This window comes from Semicossyphus pulcher, unplaced genomic scaffold (genome assembly GCF_022749685.1).
Source record: "Semicossyphus pulcher isolate SPU_LCO1_2020_fin unplaced genomic scaffold, fSemPul1.0.p SCAF_3, whole genome shotgun sequence".
Taxonomy (NCBI): domain Eukaryota; kingdom Metazoa; phylum Chordata; class Actinopteri; order Labriformes; family Labridae; genus Semicossyphus; species Semicossyphus pulcher.
Genome location: NW_027211704.1, coordinates 29,630,192 through 29,647,133, shown reverse-complemented (window position 1 = coordinate 29,647,133; position 16,942 = coordinate 29,630,192). Strand labels below are relative to the sequence as shown.

General features: G+C 40.2%; 1 protein-coding gene across 1 annotated transcript; it reads right to left on the bottom strand.

Annotated features, from left to right (window-relative positions):
* Positions 1–2,657: 2,657 nt before the first annotated feature.
* LOC138606368 (Krueppel-like factor 15) lies at positions 2,658–5,335 on the bottom strand. The gene is made up of 2 exons (XM_069678835.1): positions 4,242–5,335; positions 2,658–2,826 (listed from the first exon to the last, which is right to left on the bottom strand). The coding sequence occupies exons 1-2, from the start codon at positions 5,333–5,335 to the stop codon at positions 2,658–2,660; spliced, it is 1,263 nt and encodes a 420-aa protein (XP_069534936.1).
* Between the last annotated feature and the right edge of the window lie 11,607 nt (positions 5,336–16,942).

Here is a 16,942-nt window from a genome sequence, read left to right as displayed (position 1 = left end):
GATGATGATGATTAGGGAATACAGGTCTGGATGTAGGTCAGTAGAAGCAGCCTGGGGAGGCTCAGACACAAAGACAGCGCTGGTTCAGACAGATAAACACGTCTGCCCGTCTGTCTGCTTTGAATGAGTTTTTACATTACGAAGCATGGTTGTTTTTTATGGAGGGAAACCTTATGTATCCATAATACTAAGTGATAAAAGACATGAGGACGATTGCGTACATGGCTGTGCACTGCTACATACAGAACTTTAGAGTGTATCCAAAAAGCACCAATGTTGCTGAGCTAAGTTAAGATTGCAAGTAACATACGGTTTGTAGTAACAAGTGTCTGCTGGTTCAACAGAGACAATCCAGTTCTATGAAGCGTTGCACTGTTATAGTATCTTCATGTGCAGCACTGGTAGATTAACAAGCACCAAAGAGAGAGAAGATCAAAGAATAAATGATAAGAGCGACTGCACTGCACAGTGCAGTTAAACGCTACGTAGTATATATGTGGTAATTTTGGCATTTCAAGGTTCCAATACATTTTATGGAACTGCCATATAAGAGCACAATGACTGTTTCTTACTCTCCACTAACACAAGTGCACTTGAGACCAGCAGACTCAGCTTAATGGTTTGTGAATGGGTAGAGTGGGACTCCAAATCCCAGACCATAATCAGTCTGACATTCCACAGATTGATCACGCTACAATCAAACTCACGTAACAGACCAAAGAACCGTTCCAGAAAACACGACTGAATAGCTTAATGCACTGATTGAAGATCCTCTTTGATAAAAAAAACATCTATATAAAGGCTACAAGCTGTACATGTTATTTTTGTCCTTTATGTTCAGTACACGTTATATTAAGTATGCTAATACAGATGATTGAATAGATGTTAGCTGCCTTGCCAGCTGTTTAACCGATTAGCTTTTCTTGCTGCTACAACCAACCAAGAAATGTTTTACAGTAAAGGCTACTGTAAATAATAAAAAGCAGTGTTTCACATCACTTCTGCACCATTGAGCCAACACATAACATATAGACCGAGACGTTTTCTAGGCCACATACGTCGGCTGCACAATTATTTCAAGAGAATTTCTGAGAACAAAGAGCTTATAAACTGTCACGCACCAAGGGTGTCGTTTTCATGCTCTCACAGGGCAAGAACAGGGATTTCTGGTTTGGCAACCCCCACTTCAGAATCACAGTTAAATAAGAGCAGTCATATGATAAGAGTAGGATCAAGTGAGGTTTTGTGATATGGACAAAGGCATCGATAGAGATTAGGGCATAGTGGGGCTGAGAAAAGGCATACGAGTCAAAACAGGGAAGATTAGGATTGGACGAATGCAATAAAGGCCAGGCTTGTATGCAAAAAACATCGAAAGCTTCTCTCGGCTCGGCCAAATTGTAAGCTAAGCCACAAGTTTAGTCTGACGAAAACAAGGTCTCAACATGAACTGCTTAGATCAGCAGATCGTTCAGAGTGAATTTTAGCTCTGACATGTCCATTGCAAGCCTTTTCAATAGAACATACAATAAATGTTACATCAAACAGAGTACATTGTCATTTAGTAACGTACAAAAGTGTTGGGAAGCTATATCCATGTGGACCCTGAAGTTTGGCTTTAAGGAAGAAGGGCGGTCTCAAAAGTAGAAAGCAAATTATTGAATACCTACTTCTAACGGATACACCCCATTTCACCGATAAATCAGTTGCGGTGCGTTCGTCTCGAGTGGCGAACATTACAAGTGGCCAGTACTTCGACATCAACTACCGCGAGCACAACATACCTCGAGGGGAAACGCCTTTGATGCTATATTTCAACGAACGTTAATAGAAATGCCTGAATGGAGGCTCCTGTTTCCCAAAACAGTCATTTAAATATGGCAAGGCCAAATAAAGAAGTCAAAGCAAAGCCCCCAACATTTTAATTCGCCAAACCTTTCACGTAGCCTTTTTAACAACAGACGCTGTCACTGTTAACAAAGAATCCAGTCTGCTGTGTAGTTCATATATTTCACACAGAGCTGTTGAAGAGCATCAGGCTTCATGATCAAACTAAGTTTTATGATCATACTGAAGTTTTATCATAACTTCAGATTAAGATTAAAATGTTGGGGGATTTCTTTATCTGTTTCAATGAACATCGGTGCAATTAGGCCTCGTTGTAATGGACATCGTGTTTCCCCGCAGGCGTGTTGCATCGCACTCCTTACCCCTGGTAATGGTGGGGTACATCGAGGTATGGGGGCACTCTTGGCTGCACCGACCTATAACAGCACCTGGTAGCTTGGTTGCAGGAACAGTACTGCAAGCAGGGATTGCAAGAGGGGCCTCTGCAAGACTGTCTCCTGTTGTGTGTTTTTATTGTATGTGTGCGTGTGGGTGTATGAAGGCCAGGAAATCCACTTTCAGCAGAGTTCTTCCTGAGGAGGCTGTTCCCTCAGTATTAGACGAGCTGCTCAGAAGGAACAGTGAAAGATAAACAGCGGGAAGGAGGGAAAGGAAGGAAACTATGAGGGGACAACAGCAGCCAGCTCAAGATTCTTCTGAAAGTTCTGCGTGAAGCACCAAAAGTCCTGAGGAAGCCCCCCTGGTCTAAGCCGAACCAGGTCAGGCCAGGCTGGGTGGTTTTAGGGCCGGGCCGAGGCCAGCTGAAGGTGTCACACAGTGGCTCTGATAATCCTGCTGGGCCTTGAGCTGCGGTGGACCTTCGTGTGTTTCGATAAGTGGTCGCTGCGAGCAAACTTCTTCTCGCACAGCGAGCACTCATACGGCTTGACTCCGGAGTGAGAGCGGCGGTGACGGGACAGTTCGTCAGATCGGGAGAACCTGAGGACACAAGAGCAGGCGGGGTAGTGAGGAACTCAGAATCAAAGAGAGATAGACCAAGATTTTCATGTCAGCCCACTGGTTCATTTATCTATAAACTGACGAAAAAAAAAGTAAGTAAGTAAAATAAGATGCATGCTCTGCAGCTGAATAAAGAGTTTTTTTTACTGGGGATTGGCAAGGTGTGCTCTTGCCATTTTGGTGCCCAGAAGTGAGATTAGGATTTGGTGCCCCCACCACCACAAAACCCAAATGTGCACTATCTACAAATAATTGCACAAACAACATAGTTGAACCTAGGATCACTTTCTCTGTTCACACTGCCACTTGAAATTGCTAATGCTAGCTAACAAGTACAATCTCTATTAAGCAAATTAACATGCGACTGCTCAAGTTAAACCCATTTTACTATATTTGGTTTTAAAATAAATTTTAAATTATAAAACTACATTTTAAGTAGTAGTCTTTAATTCCTGTCAACTGGTAAGACACTCTTATGCTAGCTAAAGTTAGCAGATAACCATGTTAGCATTGGAGAAATGCTCAAAAACATATATTTCTGTAAACTTGTGTTAATTTTCATGTTTCTATCGTTCTATCATTTAATCAAGTAGTTGACTTTAATTTATCCAGCAGAGATCCTATAATGTGAATGTACACCGTATCTGTCCTGATCAATGATAAATCAGCAATAAATACTGTCCATGATTTTAGCTGCACAAACAGCTTCTCTGCCTTTTTCAGTTTCATTACATATAAACTGGATACTGTAGGGTTTTGGATTACATCTCACACGCAGAAAAATTATTAGTAGTTGTTCAAAATCATCATTTAAATGATTGATTCAGCCCTTTTTTTGACTAGTCAGTAATTTTGAATAATGTTTACATCTTATAATCTTATATCTTATATAATCAAATATAGTGTTAACATGGAGCCCTTAAGCTAATAATAAGACACTTTTTGTTACCATTCACATATTACCTCATGGGTATAGAAGAGTTTAGACTAACAGCAGCATTGAGTGGAGAAAAGACAATGACAACACCAATAAGAGCAGTGGTATATTAATGCGAAGTCATCTGGCAAGAAAGTTGAACTTACTCCACCCTGAAAGTATTTGGCTACATAACTATGTGCATCTACATTCCAGGTGGTTTACAATCTTTGAGACAGAAGGGGGAAACGATTGTCACTATGATAATGTTTGTGAGATGTTTAATCTTTCCTCATAGCTTTATAAGCCACCGTGCAGTTTTGCTATTATATATCCCTTCAAACTCAGTGATCTCTTACCTCTACTGTACTTCCTTAATTTATACACTTGCTGATGTTATCCGCTCACCAGAGCAGCCCATCGCATCAACCAGAGTGAAAACAGTTAAACCTTGCACAGTGCACACAATGACACGTACCTCCAGCCACACTCAGGCCAGCTACATGTGTAGGGTTTCTCTCCTGTATGCCGGCGAAAGTGAGCTTTCAGGTGGCTGCTTTTGGTGTACATCTTCCCGCAGCCTGGGTGGGAGCACTTATGGACCCTCTCTGTGGGCGGCACTCTGGTCACCCGGGGGGCCACGGCCTTCAACAGACCATTGCCCTGGCCTCCAACCCCAGTCACACTTGTGATCTCTAGAGTCCTCATAGTGATGGGCAGAGGGGCGATCTTCACATACTTCTGGTCAGCTGACTTGGGGTCTCCACTGTTAAGTGCTAACAGAGTGGTAGGGGTGGAGGGCACCTGCGGGGCCAGCAGGGTGACATTTTGTCCTGTTGTACCCTGGAGCCCCATAACTAGATGAGTGAGCCAAATGCCACTTTGGGCCCCAGGAGGAGAGACTGCTGGGGTCTGAGGCTGGGTCAGAGGGAGGGGCTGAAGCTGGAGGACCAGCGGAGCACCAAGGAGCATGGGCGGCGTTGAGATGGAGGGTGAGGAGTTAACTTGGGCAGAAGGGGAAAGGTCAACAGGGCTGGGGCTGCCCTGCTCATTCTTAGGGGTGTTTGGGCTTGAAGTGCAATGAGATGCTTTAGTCCCTGGGTCACTGCCAGTCTCTGAGGAAGCAGGTGGGGCTGCAGTTGAGGATGGAGTGTTACTGCATGGTAGGGGACAGGCCTCCTCCTTAGGGGCCAGAAGCCCCTCTTTGACCACTTCCATCTTTTCCCTCAAGAACTCCTCTATGTCCTCCAGGGTCGGGGAGAACGGGGAGGAGGGATGGAAAGGGAATTCTGGCAGCTTAGGTTCCTCACTCTCCGGCTCCTCTCCTAGAAAAATATGCAGACTCGTCCCCTCTTCTTCATCTTCATCTTCATCTTCCTCCTCCTCCTCCTCATCCTCCTCTCCAGGGCTGGAGCTGTGCATGGCCCCCAGCTCCCCTGCCTCTGGGCTGTCGCAGGAGGCTGAGCTGCCCCCCTCGCTGCAGGCACCGTCTCCCAGGCTGAGGGATAACAGGCTGCTGTCCCTGAACAGGTCATTCTCCAAACTCAGCGTTCTGCTGCTGAGAGACACCATTGATCCAGGCCGAACACAGGGGAAACACTATCCAGAAGCAGGATCACAAAAACCTGCAAAGGCAACAATGAGATTAGATTTCATTACCAACAGAAAGTAGAAGAGCAGAAAAAGCAACATATTAACCCCAACTCTGGATTATAAACTTAAAAAGGTAGATGTGTTCACTGGCAATGAAAATTAAAACATTTTTAATCCACAGGCAAAAGTTTGATAAATTCTACACTCAATTTTGATCATGATGAAGCACAAGCAGTTAATTATGTTCCACAGTTACGTGTAACAAAGGATTGTGTTTACAACAGAAATTTACTCTGAATCATTCATTTAGGGGGAAATAGTAGAAATAACATAGTTTGTCCTTCCCAAAACACTGTTCTAGTGAAAGATGATTCACTATTATAAATATTTATTGACATTTAGCCATGTTACAAAAAATGAACATTACACAGATGCCAGGAACCAGGAACCCAACCAATACACCCTGCGATTGACCAACCATCTAATGTCCAAACTTCTACTGAAATAATACTTTATTCGTGTCAGTTTCCAGTACTTTGCTTAACTACAGTTCTACCTGGATTCAAGCACCACATTAACACAATATAAACTAAGGTGAAGATATTTTAGGCCCCTCTACAAGACATTCATAATTAATGGTATTTGAACATAATCACTTTTGGGTGTTTTTGCACTTTAGTGGTGCACAGTGTCAACTAATGAGAAATAACTGGACTACCACAGCATGTTTACTTATGGGGAACCAGAGACTTCTGAGGCTCCTGGAAAGTAACCCATTTTGACCTGGTGGTACCTTTAACTTTACTAATAATTTCAGCCAGTTGCTTTATTCTGATGTTACATATCCCGTTTTAATCAAGTATTTCTTGTCAGATGTTTTTTTTCTATGTTTACAAAAAACCCCGCTATATATAGACAATAATAATAATAATAATAATAAGATTAAATATATTTAGTTCTGTTTTTATAAAACGATATGTATACAAAGTTAGACGATGGTTAATGATATTGAAGCTGTATAATGGAAAATAATGCTGTTATGCAAATTGACGGTAAACTAAAGTTACACTTTAAATGGGTGGGTGGGGGGGTATCTAAGACCCCCTCTAAGTACGCAGACCTCTTGTTTGAAACCAAAAAAGATACTCTTACAGTGGTCGGGAACTTCCTCTCTGCTTTTGTAAAGCATGTTTGTAGCTGCTGTCAGACGGTCAGGCACATGTTGCAGCAGGGCCTCATACTTCACACATTGCACGAACAAGGCGCTGGGTAAACACGGCCCGCACTGACGCGCCCATACCCGTATGGTGGGGAAAACTAACACGAGCCGACAATCGCTCTGTCAAAGCGGACAAAACGGCGCTCTGATTGCGTTTATGAAGCGGGAGCGATCGATCACATGGTAATCCGCCTGAATGCAACTGCTTGACTATAGGAATCCACGGGTCTCAAGTTCGGCTGGGTCAAAAAATGTTCTATTTATACTCCTCCGTATCTCCGGAGGGTCGGAGCAGGAGGATCCCGGACATTTGGCTCGACCTACCGTGTTTAGTTCGGAGGAGGCTCGCTGGAGGAAAGCAGCGCCGTCGATGGGTTCTTGAATCTTCGTGTTTTCCTTTTTCCTCCGTCGTGTTATTGTCGTAGCACACTCACATCCCGTCCTTGCCACGGGTCCATGTTGGCATTCCTTTTCCAAACGTCACGTGACCGCATCGCTGCACAACTCGGAGGCACGGGTCCTGATCCGCGGATCTGATTGGCTGCGTGCGTCGGAGGCTCGCCCTGAAAGGAGCGCTCTCATTGGCTGCCGCTCGATAAATTCTGATTGCCATGTGTTGATGGAGGGGCAGCTTTACCACGACTTAACAGGATACAATGTGGCCTAGTGACGGTGAACACAAGTGGTGGAAAATAATAGAGACGGTCATTTAGTAGCAACTTACCGCCTAAAAGAAAAAACAACCTTTTTCATCAGAATCGCTTCTGGGCCCTGTGTCTTGTACCTTAAAACCTGCAGATGTTTTTGAGAAGAAAGGAGAGAATATCTATAGGTTGTGCTGTTTTGTATTGTGTATTAGGCATTGAAACAAGTGAACATCATCACTTTCAACTCATTGCCTGATGGGACTTATTTTGGGTCTTGGAATTATATCACAATTCTCAGACCAAAAACAGAGGTCACTCTTGGATTTCCCTCATCAAGAATGGTAACATGGAGAGCAAAGTGCCAGTAATAAAAAATTAATTGAATTATATATTATCCATCAGTGGAGGTTACTGCCACTCTCTTTACTTGGAAATGACAAGTAATTCTGGCTGTTTTATAGAGCCTGTTTTCTTCCCCATGAGATCATGTGGATCAGGCCTAACCTTCTATGGGGCTCTGAGGAAAAACAGCTTCCACATTGGACATGATTGAATACAAATGTATTTCAGGATTGAGACAATGTAAGCATAATATCAGCTGAAAATGAAACCCAATACAAAGAAGTCCCTTTAACGCATTTATAAGCAGAATACGTAATTTTAATAAACGGTTTAATAATGCATTATAATGTAATCATGCACAGCTACATATCATTCCTGTAGCTGTGCATACCATGTTGCTCATAATATTTTATATAATTTTTAATATAGTCTTTCTTTATCTGTTTAAAATGCAGCCTTCACAAATGGGTGTCCATCGGCGGTATATTTATTAAGGAAATTAACAATACACATATATAAGTATCAGTTTATAGCTTCATTATAGTGTATTATTTGCCAATTATTGCAATGCTTTATATTGCTGTTAAATGTCAAATAGATGGGACTTACTGTGAATCTTTGCCAAAACAATCAAAAACAATAGTTTGTGCTGGAGGTGGCCTACTGAGTTTCAAATGTCCAAAGATGACAAAAAATCCTTCATGTTACTTTCATATATCAAAATAATATATACGTATATAAATGGACTGCATTTTTCTAGTCTTCAGACCACTTAAAGCGCTTTTACATGCACTGATAGCAGAGGCTGCGTTGCAACGTGCCAATCTCCAATCAGCTAACCAATCCCACACATTAATGTTGGATGGCTATGCCTTTGGCAGCAATTTGGGGTTAAGTGTCTTGCCCAAAGACTTGACATGTAGACTGCAGCAGCCAGGGACCAAACCGTCAACCTTCTGATTGAGAGACGACTGACTCTACCATAGAGCCTCAGCCATCCCAATTTAAATTTTTTAATTAAAACTAGATTCTGACATTAAAAAGAAATGTGACCCTTTCAGTTAAATGTATGAGTTAATCAAATTACCACCGACCAGACATGAACCTGGGGCCTACAGAGGCTCTGAAAGACTCCCTGGGGTGGCAAACAAATTAACCCGGTTATTAGTCCAATGTGATGTGGATCATTTATGTAGCTCTATGAAAACTGAGAGACATATTGGCTCAATCCATGTGTCATGAATGTCAAATCTGAAGTGTTGACCTGTTTTATTTATTGAATATGGGTTTCTGGATTGTTACCATTAAACTTTGGTCCTGTAATTATACTGCAGCTGTTATGTGCTTCTCCGTTTTGACTGACAACTCGAGGATTCCCCAAAGCTTGTAGTTTGTACCAGGGATGCATGCACATTTTCCAACCCTTTTTGCTGGTTGCCGATTTCAACCCGATATATAAGGCACATGTTTTTTTCTACCTAATTGCAGAGAACATCAAGTCTCCCCTGTAGTGGAACTGATATCATGCCTACTCCTATTGTAGCGGCCCACTGGCAGATGCAGAAATAAGAAATCAGCAATATAAGAAAACTACTTAAACTTAAAGGTTATGTACACAATGCCATATTTATTTGTTTGTTACATTTTCTTTTCCTTTTTAAAGGAATCACCAAGCATTTAGGCATGATTAAAGCGTTATTTTATCGGCGGAAAATATTGGCAGAAAATACTGGCAGAAAAATATCTGCAGATGCCAATATGTATAAAAAAATGTGCACATAACAACAAGAACTTTGTCGAATAAGATTCCTTCTCATCCAGGGTCCCTTGTTGAACTTGGTTAGACAACACCTTATACTGCCAGAACAGTCTATGTTAGGTTAAACAGTGACATGATAGTTCATGTTGGGACAAATGATGTCAGGGTAAATGCTTGGAGAAGGATTTGTGTGGCCTGGAACACCAAGATACAAGCAGTGCAATCATCAATAGCATCTATAACTGGTCTGTTATTAGAGGAGAGGGCCTCCTGCAGAGGAGGGGAAGTTTTGTGTAAAAAGTACTGCAGGTGAGCATTTCTCAAGATGATGGTAGTCTACAACCTCTTAAATGACCATCTGTGTTGAATGTCTATGGTTTGAAAAGTCAGAGTTGTAATATGTATTTTGAAAGTGCTAACAGTTTGAACCAAAGGTAAATTAGGTAAAATTAAAAATCAGAAATGTCTTCAATATGTCTTTAAAAGTATGAAATATACCAAGAATGAAAGTTGTGGAGGTATAATAGTGAAAAGCTTTGTTTAGTCTTAATACAATGGAAAAGCGTCTAAAACAGAACTGATCACCCTGAAACACTCAAATTGTCCAATGAAAATTATTATAAAAGTCCTTTTTCAACAGACAAATCTTTAGTGTTCTTTATTCTATATTTGGTCTTAGGAATGACCACATGAAAGTGATGTATCCTTCTGCACCTATTTATCCGTCACTGATCCCATCTATATGAAGCACACTGCCTAATGAGAAATCAGTCCTGACTTGTGCTGTTGCGGAACTGCTGGTCTGTGGTACGAAGGCGCCCTCTGGTGATTCAGCAGAGCCACAAAAATCTGAACGTCAGTTGTCAATGGTTGTAATCACCCCCCACAAACAGGTACATTTTTCCAACTTTATTGAACAATGTGTCACTTTACGAACATAAATGGACACAAGGGAAATGATAATATAACTTTCCCTAAATAAGTAAAAATAAATAATCTGGGACAAAAAGCTGCATCAGTGTACAGTTGGAAAATCATAAGAATATGGAACTGAAAAAGACACCAGTTATTCCTCTTTAAAAGGCTCATTAAAGAGTTCCACTGTTTGGTTAATTTTCAAATATTTAAGAGTTTGACAGTTTTAATGTATTGTTTAAATCCAAAGACCTATCAACTTAAACATAGAAAATGTCTTTACTAGTAACTGGAAGAAATGGATGATTAACGACACAATGTGAAATGCTCATGGACAAACTGAAACAAATTACAAGATATTGGACATGTATACTCACTTCTTTGGGAATGGACTCCTTTAACCATGGATGCTTTATGTCTGTTTTATGTTTTTTTTTTAAATATACTTTTAGTTTTTCTTTGTCAACCCTGTTGGTTGTATAACTGTCATAAGCTATAATGCACTTTACTTTTTTGTATGCATAACAAAAATCAATAAAAATAAAGTTACAAAAAAAACCAGTGGGGTTTTTTCAGATTCAGATTATCTTTATCGTGCCACGAGGGGAAATTTGTTTTGCAGCAGGAGAACACAGAACAATACACAAGGACAACATCAACAGTAAAAACAGACTCAATTAAGACACAGTACAAATCCTTGCTCCTTGCAAGTAGAAATATGCAAAAGTGCTTTGTGGAGGTATGCAATGTGCAAAAAAGTAGTGCTAGTTGCATGAATTGCACTATGGATAAACAAGACAAAGACTATTTTAGTCTTGTGCACTGGTGCCCTGAAACGGCGGCCTGAGAGCAAAAGCTCAAACTCACTCTGAAGTAGTGTAGCATGAGCCCTCCTAAAGACCTGCCTGAAGCCTAGCCTTGCACAATTCTGACACAATTAGACTACCACTTAGACTACAATATATAAAATATGATAAATAATAAAAGATGATGAACATCCGGTGTTTCCCATGCAGTCTTTATCTAGATGGTCAACCCAGGTATATCAACGGCCGCAGTATTTTTTATGACCCATTTTAGCACATGATCAATTTTAGATTTTTTTTTTTCTGAGAAAGGACGCTCGAATTATAAGTGGACATAGAACTGGAGCAAGCAGCTAAATGCAGCAGCTTAAAGTTTTGTTAGGAATACACATGAATATAGTTGATAATTAAAGCTCCTGTTCTTCACTGGCCATGAAACAGACTGAAGATAACAGGATTGATTATTTCTATAAAGTTATTTTAATGCCTGAAACTGCTGGCAGGGGATAGGTAGATAAAGCGATTAACTGCACGTTGCCTTTGTTTACATTTTTCAGGGCAGAAATTTAAAGTGAGTGATACATACAGGATGAGATTTTATGTTAAAAACCACCACTTTACCCTTAGATGCATAAGTGGGTCAAAAATGACTTAGTGAGGTCGTTTTCTTGAAATATCTTCACAATAAAAAGTTGTGAACATTTCATATTGCAGGCATTCCTCAAAAAACATATTTTTCGATATTATGCCATTTAAATTTGGAAGTTACCTTAAATACAAATTAAGAAATTTCAGTTTTTGTAATACTACCCCAAGCTTCCATAAGTGGGTCAAAAATGCATGCATTTCCTATGGGATCTCATGGAAACCTTTGATTCTTACCAACTGTGACTGTGGACCACACAGATTATTTCAGAAGTGTCACCTCTCCTGAAGATCATTTACACAGCAAGACCTGATACATGTTAGTATTATCTTCATTTTTACCTTGGAACATATTTCATGTCATCAAATTCATATATGTCAGCAACATACTTGCACATTCATGTATGTGTGGATGTCATATATGACTATTGTGTGAAAGAGTATGTTATCATGTATTATCATGTATCAACAAATAAGCTTACTTTGTAGTTATCTAAGACTAGCTAGCTAACTACATTACTGTATGTATTGTATGTGTTGTGCATGCATGTGCGCATTTATTTATATAGCTACATATTGATCGACAGGTTTTCTTTTCATTCAAAACATTCTCTTCCACCAGAAGCAATTTAGGGTTCAAGGATACTTTGACATGTGACTGTAGCATTCCGGGATTGAATCACCAACCTTCCAATTGAGAGACCACTGACTCTACCACTGAGCCACAGCCACTAAACAATTGCGGGGACTATCACATCAAAAGCTTCTGCTAACACGGTGTCACTTACCTGCAAGAAATAAAAAAGATAGAGGAACTTTCAATGACTGACAGGACTGAGGGTGGAGAAACAACTTGAAACCTTTGTCTTTGACCTTGATGAATAACCTTTAAACTGGCTTCATGTCAGAGGTTAATCTTATTTCCTGTTGAGTTATTAGCTTCTTAGTTGTTGCATGCACACTGTGACTGATCATCTGTAGAAGCCAAACAGAGCATATACATGAGGGCACTGCAGCAAAACGCAGCACACAAGGAGTGTCAAGGCTCCACTGTGGTTTCTTAGCAACAGTACACAGCAGGATATCGCTCCCTATCACTGCCTTTACAAGGATTCAAAAAAACAACTCAAGTTAAACATCAACATAGTTTGTCATCTCATTTCTTCCTTTGGGAATTTGTTGTTTTAAGAGATGTGTTTGAATTGCAATGACAATATAATACGATTAGAAAAAGGCATAATTCCATCAGTAACTGTAACCGTGTCAGAGGTTATCACGTCTCCTGCATTAAGGAGGCATGGTCAGTGATGGAGGTCAGCATGGCTGTAGACAGTCCTGGAAGGCACGAGAATCCAGCAGGCTGAAGCAGCAGGCGGAGGCCATGTTAGTCCTCACTCTGCAGACAGCTGCACTATCGAGCCGAGGCACATTGCCAGCAGCACCTGCAGGTGAAACAGAATTACTTTATAAATGGGTGATCAGGGAAAGTTCTCAGCCATAGGCCTAATGGATAATTTATTTTGAAAATGTCATTCAATCACAGAAATAAGCTCTTGTGTTTGTTTTTCAGAAGAATCACAGTTTGAAATATAGTCCAGTTTGAGTCCCCGAGGCTCATCAGCTGACATGGATGACACAGGCAAGTGACGCACACTGAATAATGAGTTTTTACACAGAAGCCAAATATCAAAGCGTGAATTCATAAAAGTTTAAACACAGGGCTTATCTGACTCTAAATCGCAGCCAGTACCATTCATCCAAATGCCTCCTTGCTTAATTTAACCCATTAATGTCCACAGTGGAATTTTTATAATTTCCTTTAGAGCACTCAAAGTACCAGCTGAGCTAAGAACAAATCCATTAAAATGTTTCAAATCGGTCAAAGCATGAGGCCACAGCACCAGTTATTGTGAAACGACTATTTTTAGTTGTTAGTCACAGGCTGGAGCAGGTTTTATAATTTTTCACAACAAAACATCTGAACCAACAGGTTAGGAATATCACATCTTCATAGTTCTTCATTCACATAGTATAGACTCTTACAATTTATATTCAAAAATAATTGTGATTATGCACTGCTTTTTCTTTCTCCAGTTGTCATATTTTGCAGAACTTTTCTCTGGTATTCTATAATGTTTCTGGGTTGTCCTGTGGGGATTACTCTATGAACAACATGACTGTTTTATTCTCAAATTCATCCAAACAAAATATCCCTGTCACTTTTAAGCATGCATGCATGCATGCGCACACAAACACACACACTCTACTACTACTACTACACAATAACTACATAATCCTCTGAAATCTGTACAAAAAGTAGCTTACATTTTACGTTTAAAGTATAAAAATAGGCCGGCAGTGGCCAACTGAGCAACAAACGATAACAAAAATAAAAAACTCCTGCACAAAGAGCAAATATGTTTGCAAACAAGTTTCCACAGCAAATGTTGTTTCCACCTCCAACAGAAAAAACATTCTGTGGGACTCTTCATTAACAAACTAAATGTAGTTATTAGTCATTAATGGGTTAATCCCCTCAGTGTCTGAGCAGCTACAGCTGTACATGGTGTGGTATGATCACTGGCTTATTATGTCTACGGTTTTACCCCAAACTTTTGTTTTGATTCTTTTTTTTTTACGTCAATCTTAACTCTTTAGGACAGACTATAGAAATATTAGAACACCAAAGGCAATATGATGTGATGTGTGTTGTTTCCTGAAGACATCAAAAACCTTTACAGCTATGTTCTGCTAATAATAACCTACTGCAAAGGAAAACCTTTGTAAAGAAGTGAGTCAGACTAACAAAACATGATTATGATATATCTGAATGAATGGATGGGAGGACAGAAAGCAGTGATGTTCTGCCCGTTTTGAGACTGATGAGCAGATGGTGATGAATAAAGCAGTTTACTCACTTTGTTGTTCTCAGCATGAAGACCATGTTGCCGGCTGCTTTCTGGACACTTGTCTGTTAAAGGGTGACCTCAAATATCGTTTAGCATGTGAGTAATACTCAGAGTGAAGTGTTAAAGCCCCTGCAATTGAGTGTTGAGGAGCGGATACACTCATCCACAACTTGTAGAAAGGAAAGCAGAGGGAAGAGACATTCACGGCTTAACACATAGACAAACCACTATTACTGGAAGAATATGAGCACTTCTGTCATACAGACACGTTTCCTGCAGGTGTGAAATGTGTGGGAGAGGGGAGACATTACTGATCATTGTTGTTTCGACACAGATAAATGGACTCCCATGCGGTCATTACAACTGCTTTTTACTGTAATGATGAGTTATTGTAACATCTGAGTTCTGCTGTATATTGATCTGAAAAAACATATTTGCTGTTAGTTGATGGTGTTTATTTTTTAAATCCATCATTGTCTCCTTCTTGACCTTCTCAGTGGTGTGGTGTCATTGGAATTTAAAAGTGAGAAAAAGAAAACAATTGAGCAAAAATCATCAGTAAAAATAAAGTCAGTCATTTGTTTCAGGCGTTTTTAACCATTAATTATGGAGAGAAAGCTTAATTAATTTGAGCAATTCCAGTACATTCTTTCTTTAAACTGCATTAAATGTTCAGGGCTGTTTTTTAACCCCCCCTTTGCACCACCAGGGGGCAGTAAAAATGAAAAGATCAAATTTTGTTGAAGAAAAGGGCTCATTCTGACAAAAAGCAAGATAACATCTTATGAAATATGTTGAAAGACACTTTCAGTGGTTGATATTGTTACTTGTAAGACTCTGCGTTCATTAGATGACTTTCCAGCTACGTGGAAACACCAAAACAAGATGTTGGTTGTGGATTTTAGAAAGAAAGCAGCCACACGCGCCCCCATCACCCTCGCTTCCTGGGGACCATCATCAGCCAGGACCTCCAGTGGGAGCTGAACATCGGCTCCCTCATCAAAAAGGGACAGCAAAAGATGTACTTCCCGCGGCAGCTGAAGAAGTTCAACCTGCCAAAGACAATGATGGTGCACTTCTGCACCGCCATCATTGAGTCAATCCTCACCTGCTCCATCACCATCTGGTACACTGCTGCCACCGCAAAGGCCAGACTGCAGCGTATCATCTGTTCTGCAAAGAGGGCAGATTGGCTGCAACCTGCCATCTCTCCATGACCTGCACACCTACAGAGCCTGAGGCGTGCAAGTAGTGGTCGACCCCTCTCACCCCGAAACACAGATCCTCTCCTCTGGCAACAGGCTGGGGTCCATCAGGACCAAAAGCCCCCCAACACAGGAACAGTTTCTCCCCCTTAATTTTATACTGTAAGCTTTTTGCACTCTCTAATAACCTGCACACCTGAACAGTTTTTAGTTACACCTGGTGTACATATTTTGTTTTATACGAATAGATTTAAAAAAATTCTTATTGCCTATTTTATATCTTATTCTATTTAAGTTTTTTTTTTACATATTTTTATTCGAGTCCTGTAAATTGTTCTGCACCAAAACACAAAAACAAATTCCCGGTATGTGTAAACCTACTTGGCAATAAACCCTGATTCTGATTCAGTTATGGCTATTCACACCCAGCAGCCACCTAGCAGCAATAACGGATATAAAGAATATGGAGTTGTGTTTGTGGTACCTTGAAACTCCAGAGAATAAACTCTGGCTGTTTACAATAGATACTATTTGCTTTTTCTATCAGAACTCATCCTCAGAAAACTGTGGCCTGCTGCTGGTGAACCACAACAATGAACTGGAAGATATTAAAATACTTACCTGATGTTAAATAATTATTATTTAATATAATTATAGTTTATAAACATTGATTTTATCTGCATGTAGTTTTTGTGTTTAGTTTTCACACAGAGTGGTCTATCGTCATAAGTTGTTGTTCTCAGTTGGCCTTAGTGGTTAAACTATTTCCTGTTGTGGGGAAAGGGGGAAATTAATATTCATAGATAACAGTTAGCAGGTTCCTACATTAACCAGAAAGCAACTCAACAACCCACAGTTACTGTGATGCGAGTAGTTGCTAACTGTAGCACATACTCCAAACCTATGCTGACTCAAGTGACATCATTTGAGGAGTTCTCAGGCTTCACACACATTTCTCTGGAGCAACAAAAAGCTTTATGAACCTTTTTAAAAATATATTGTGAAACACCTCCCCAACATTTAAAAACAGACCTTCAATTGTAATGTGCTCTTATTTCTTTTCTGTTTTGTTTTTTTAAACCAGACTCTACCTTTCTATTTGTCTTCTTCTCTTTATAGCCAACAGGTGCTTCAGTATT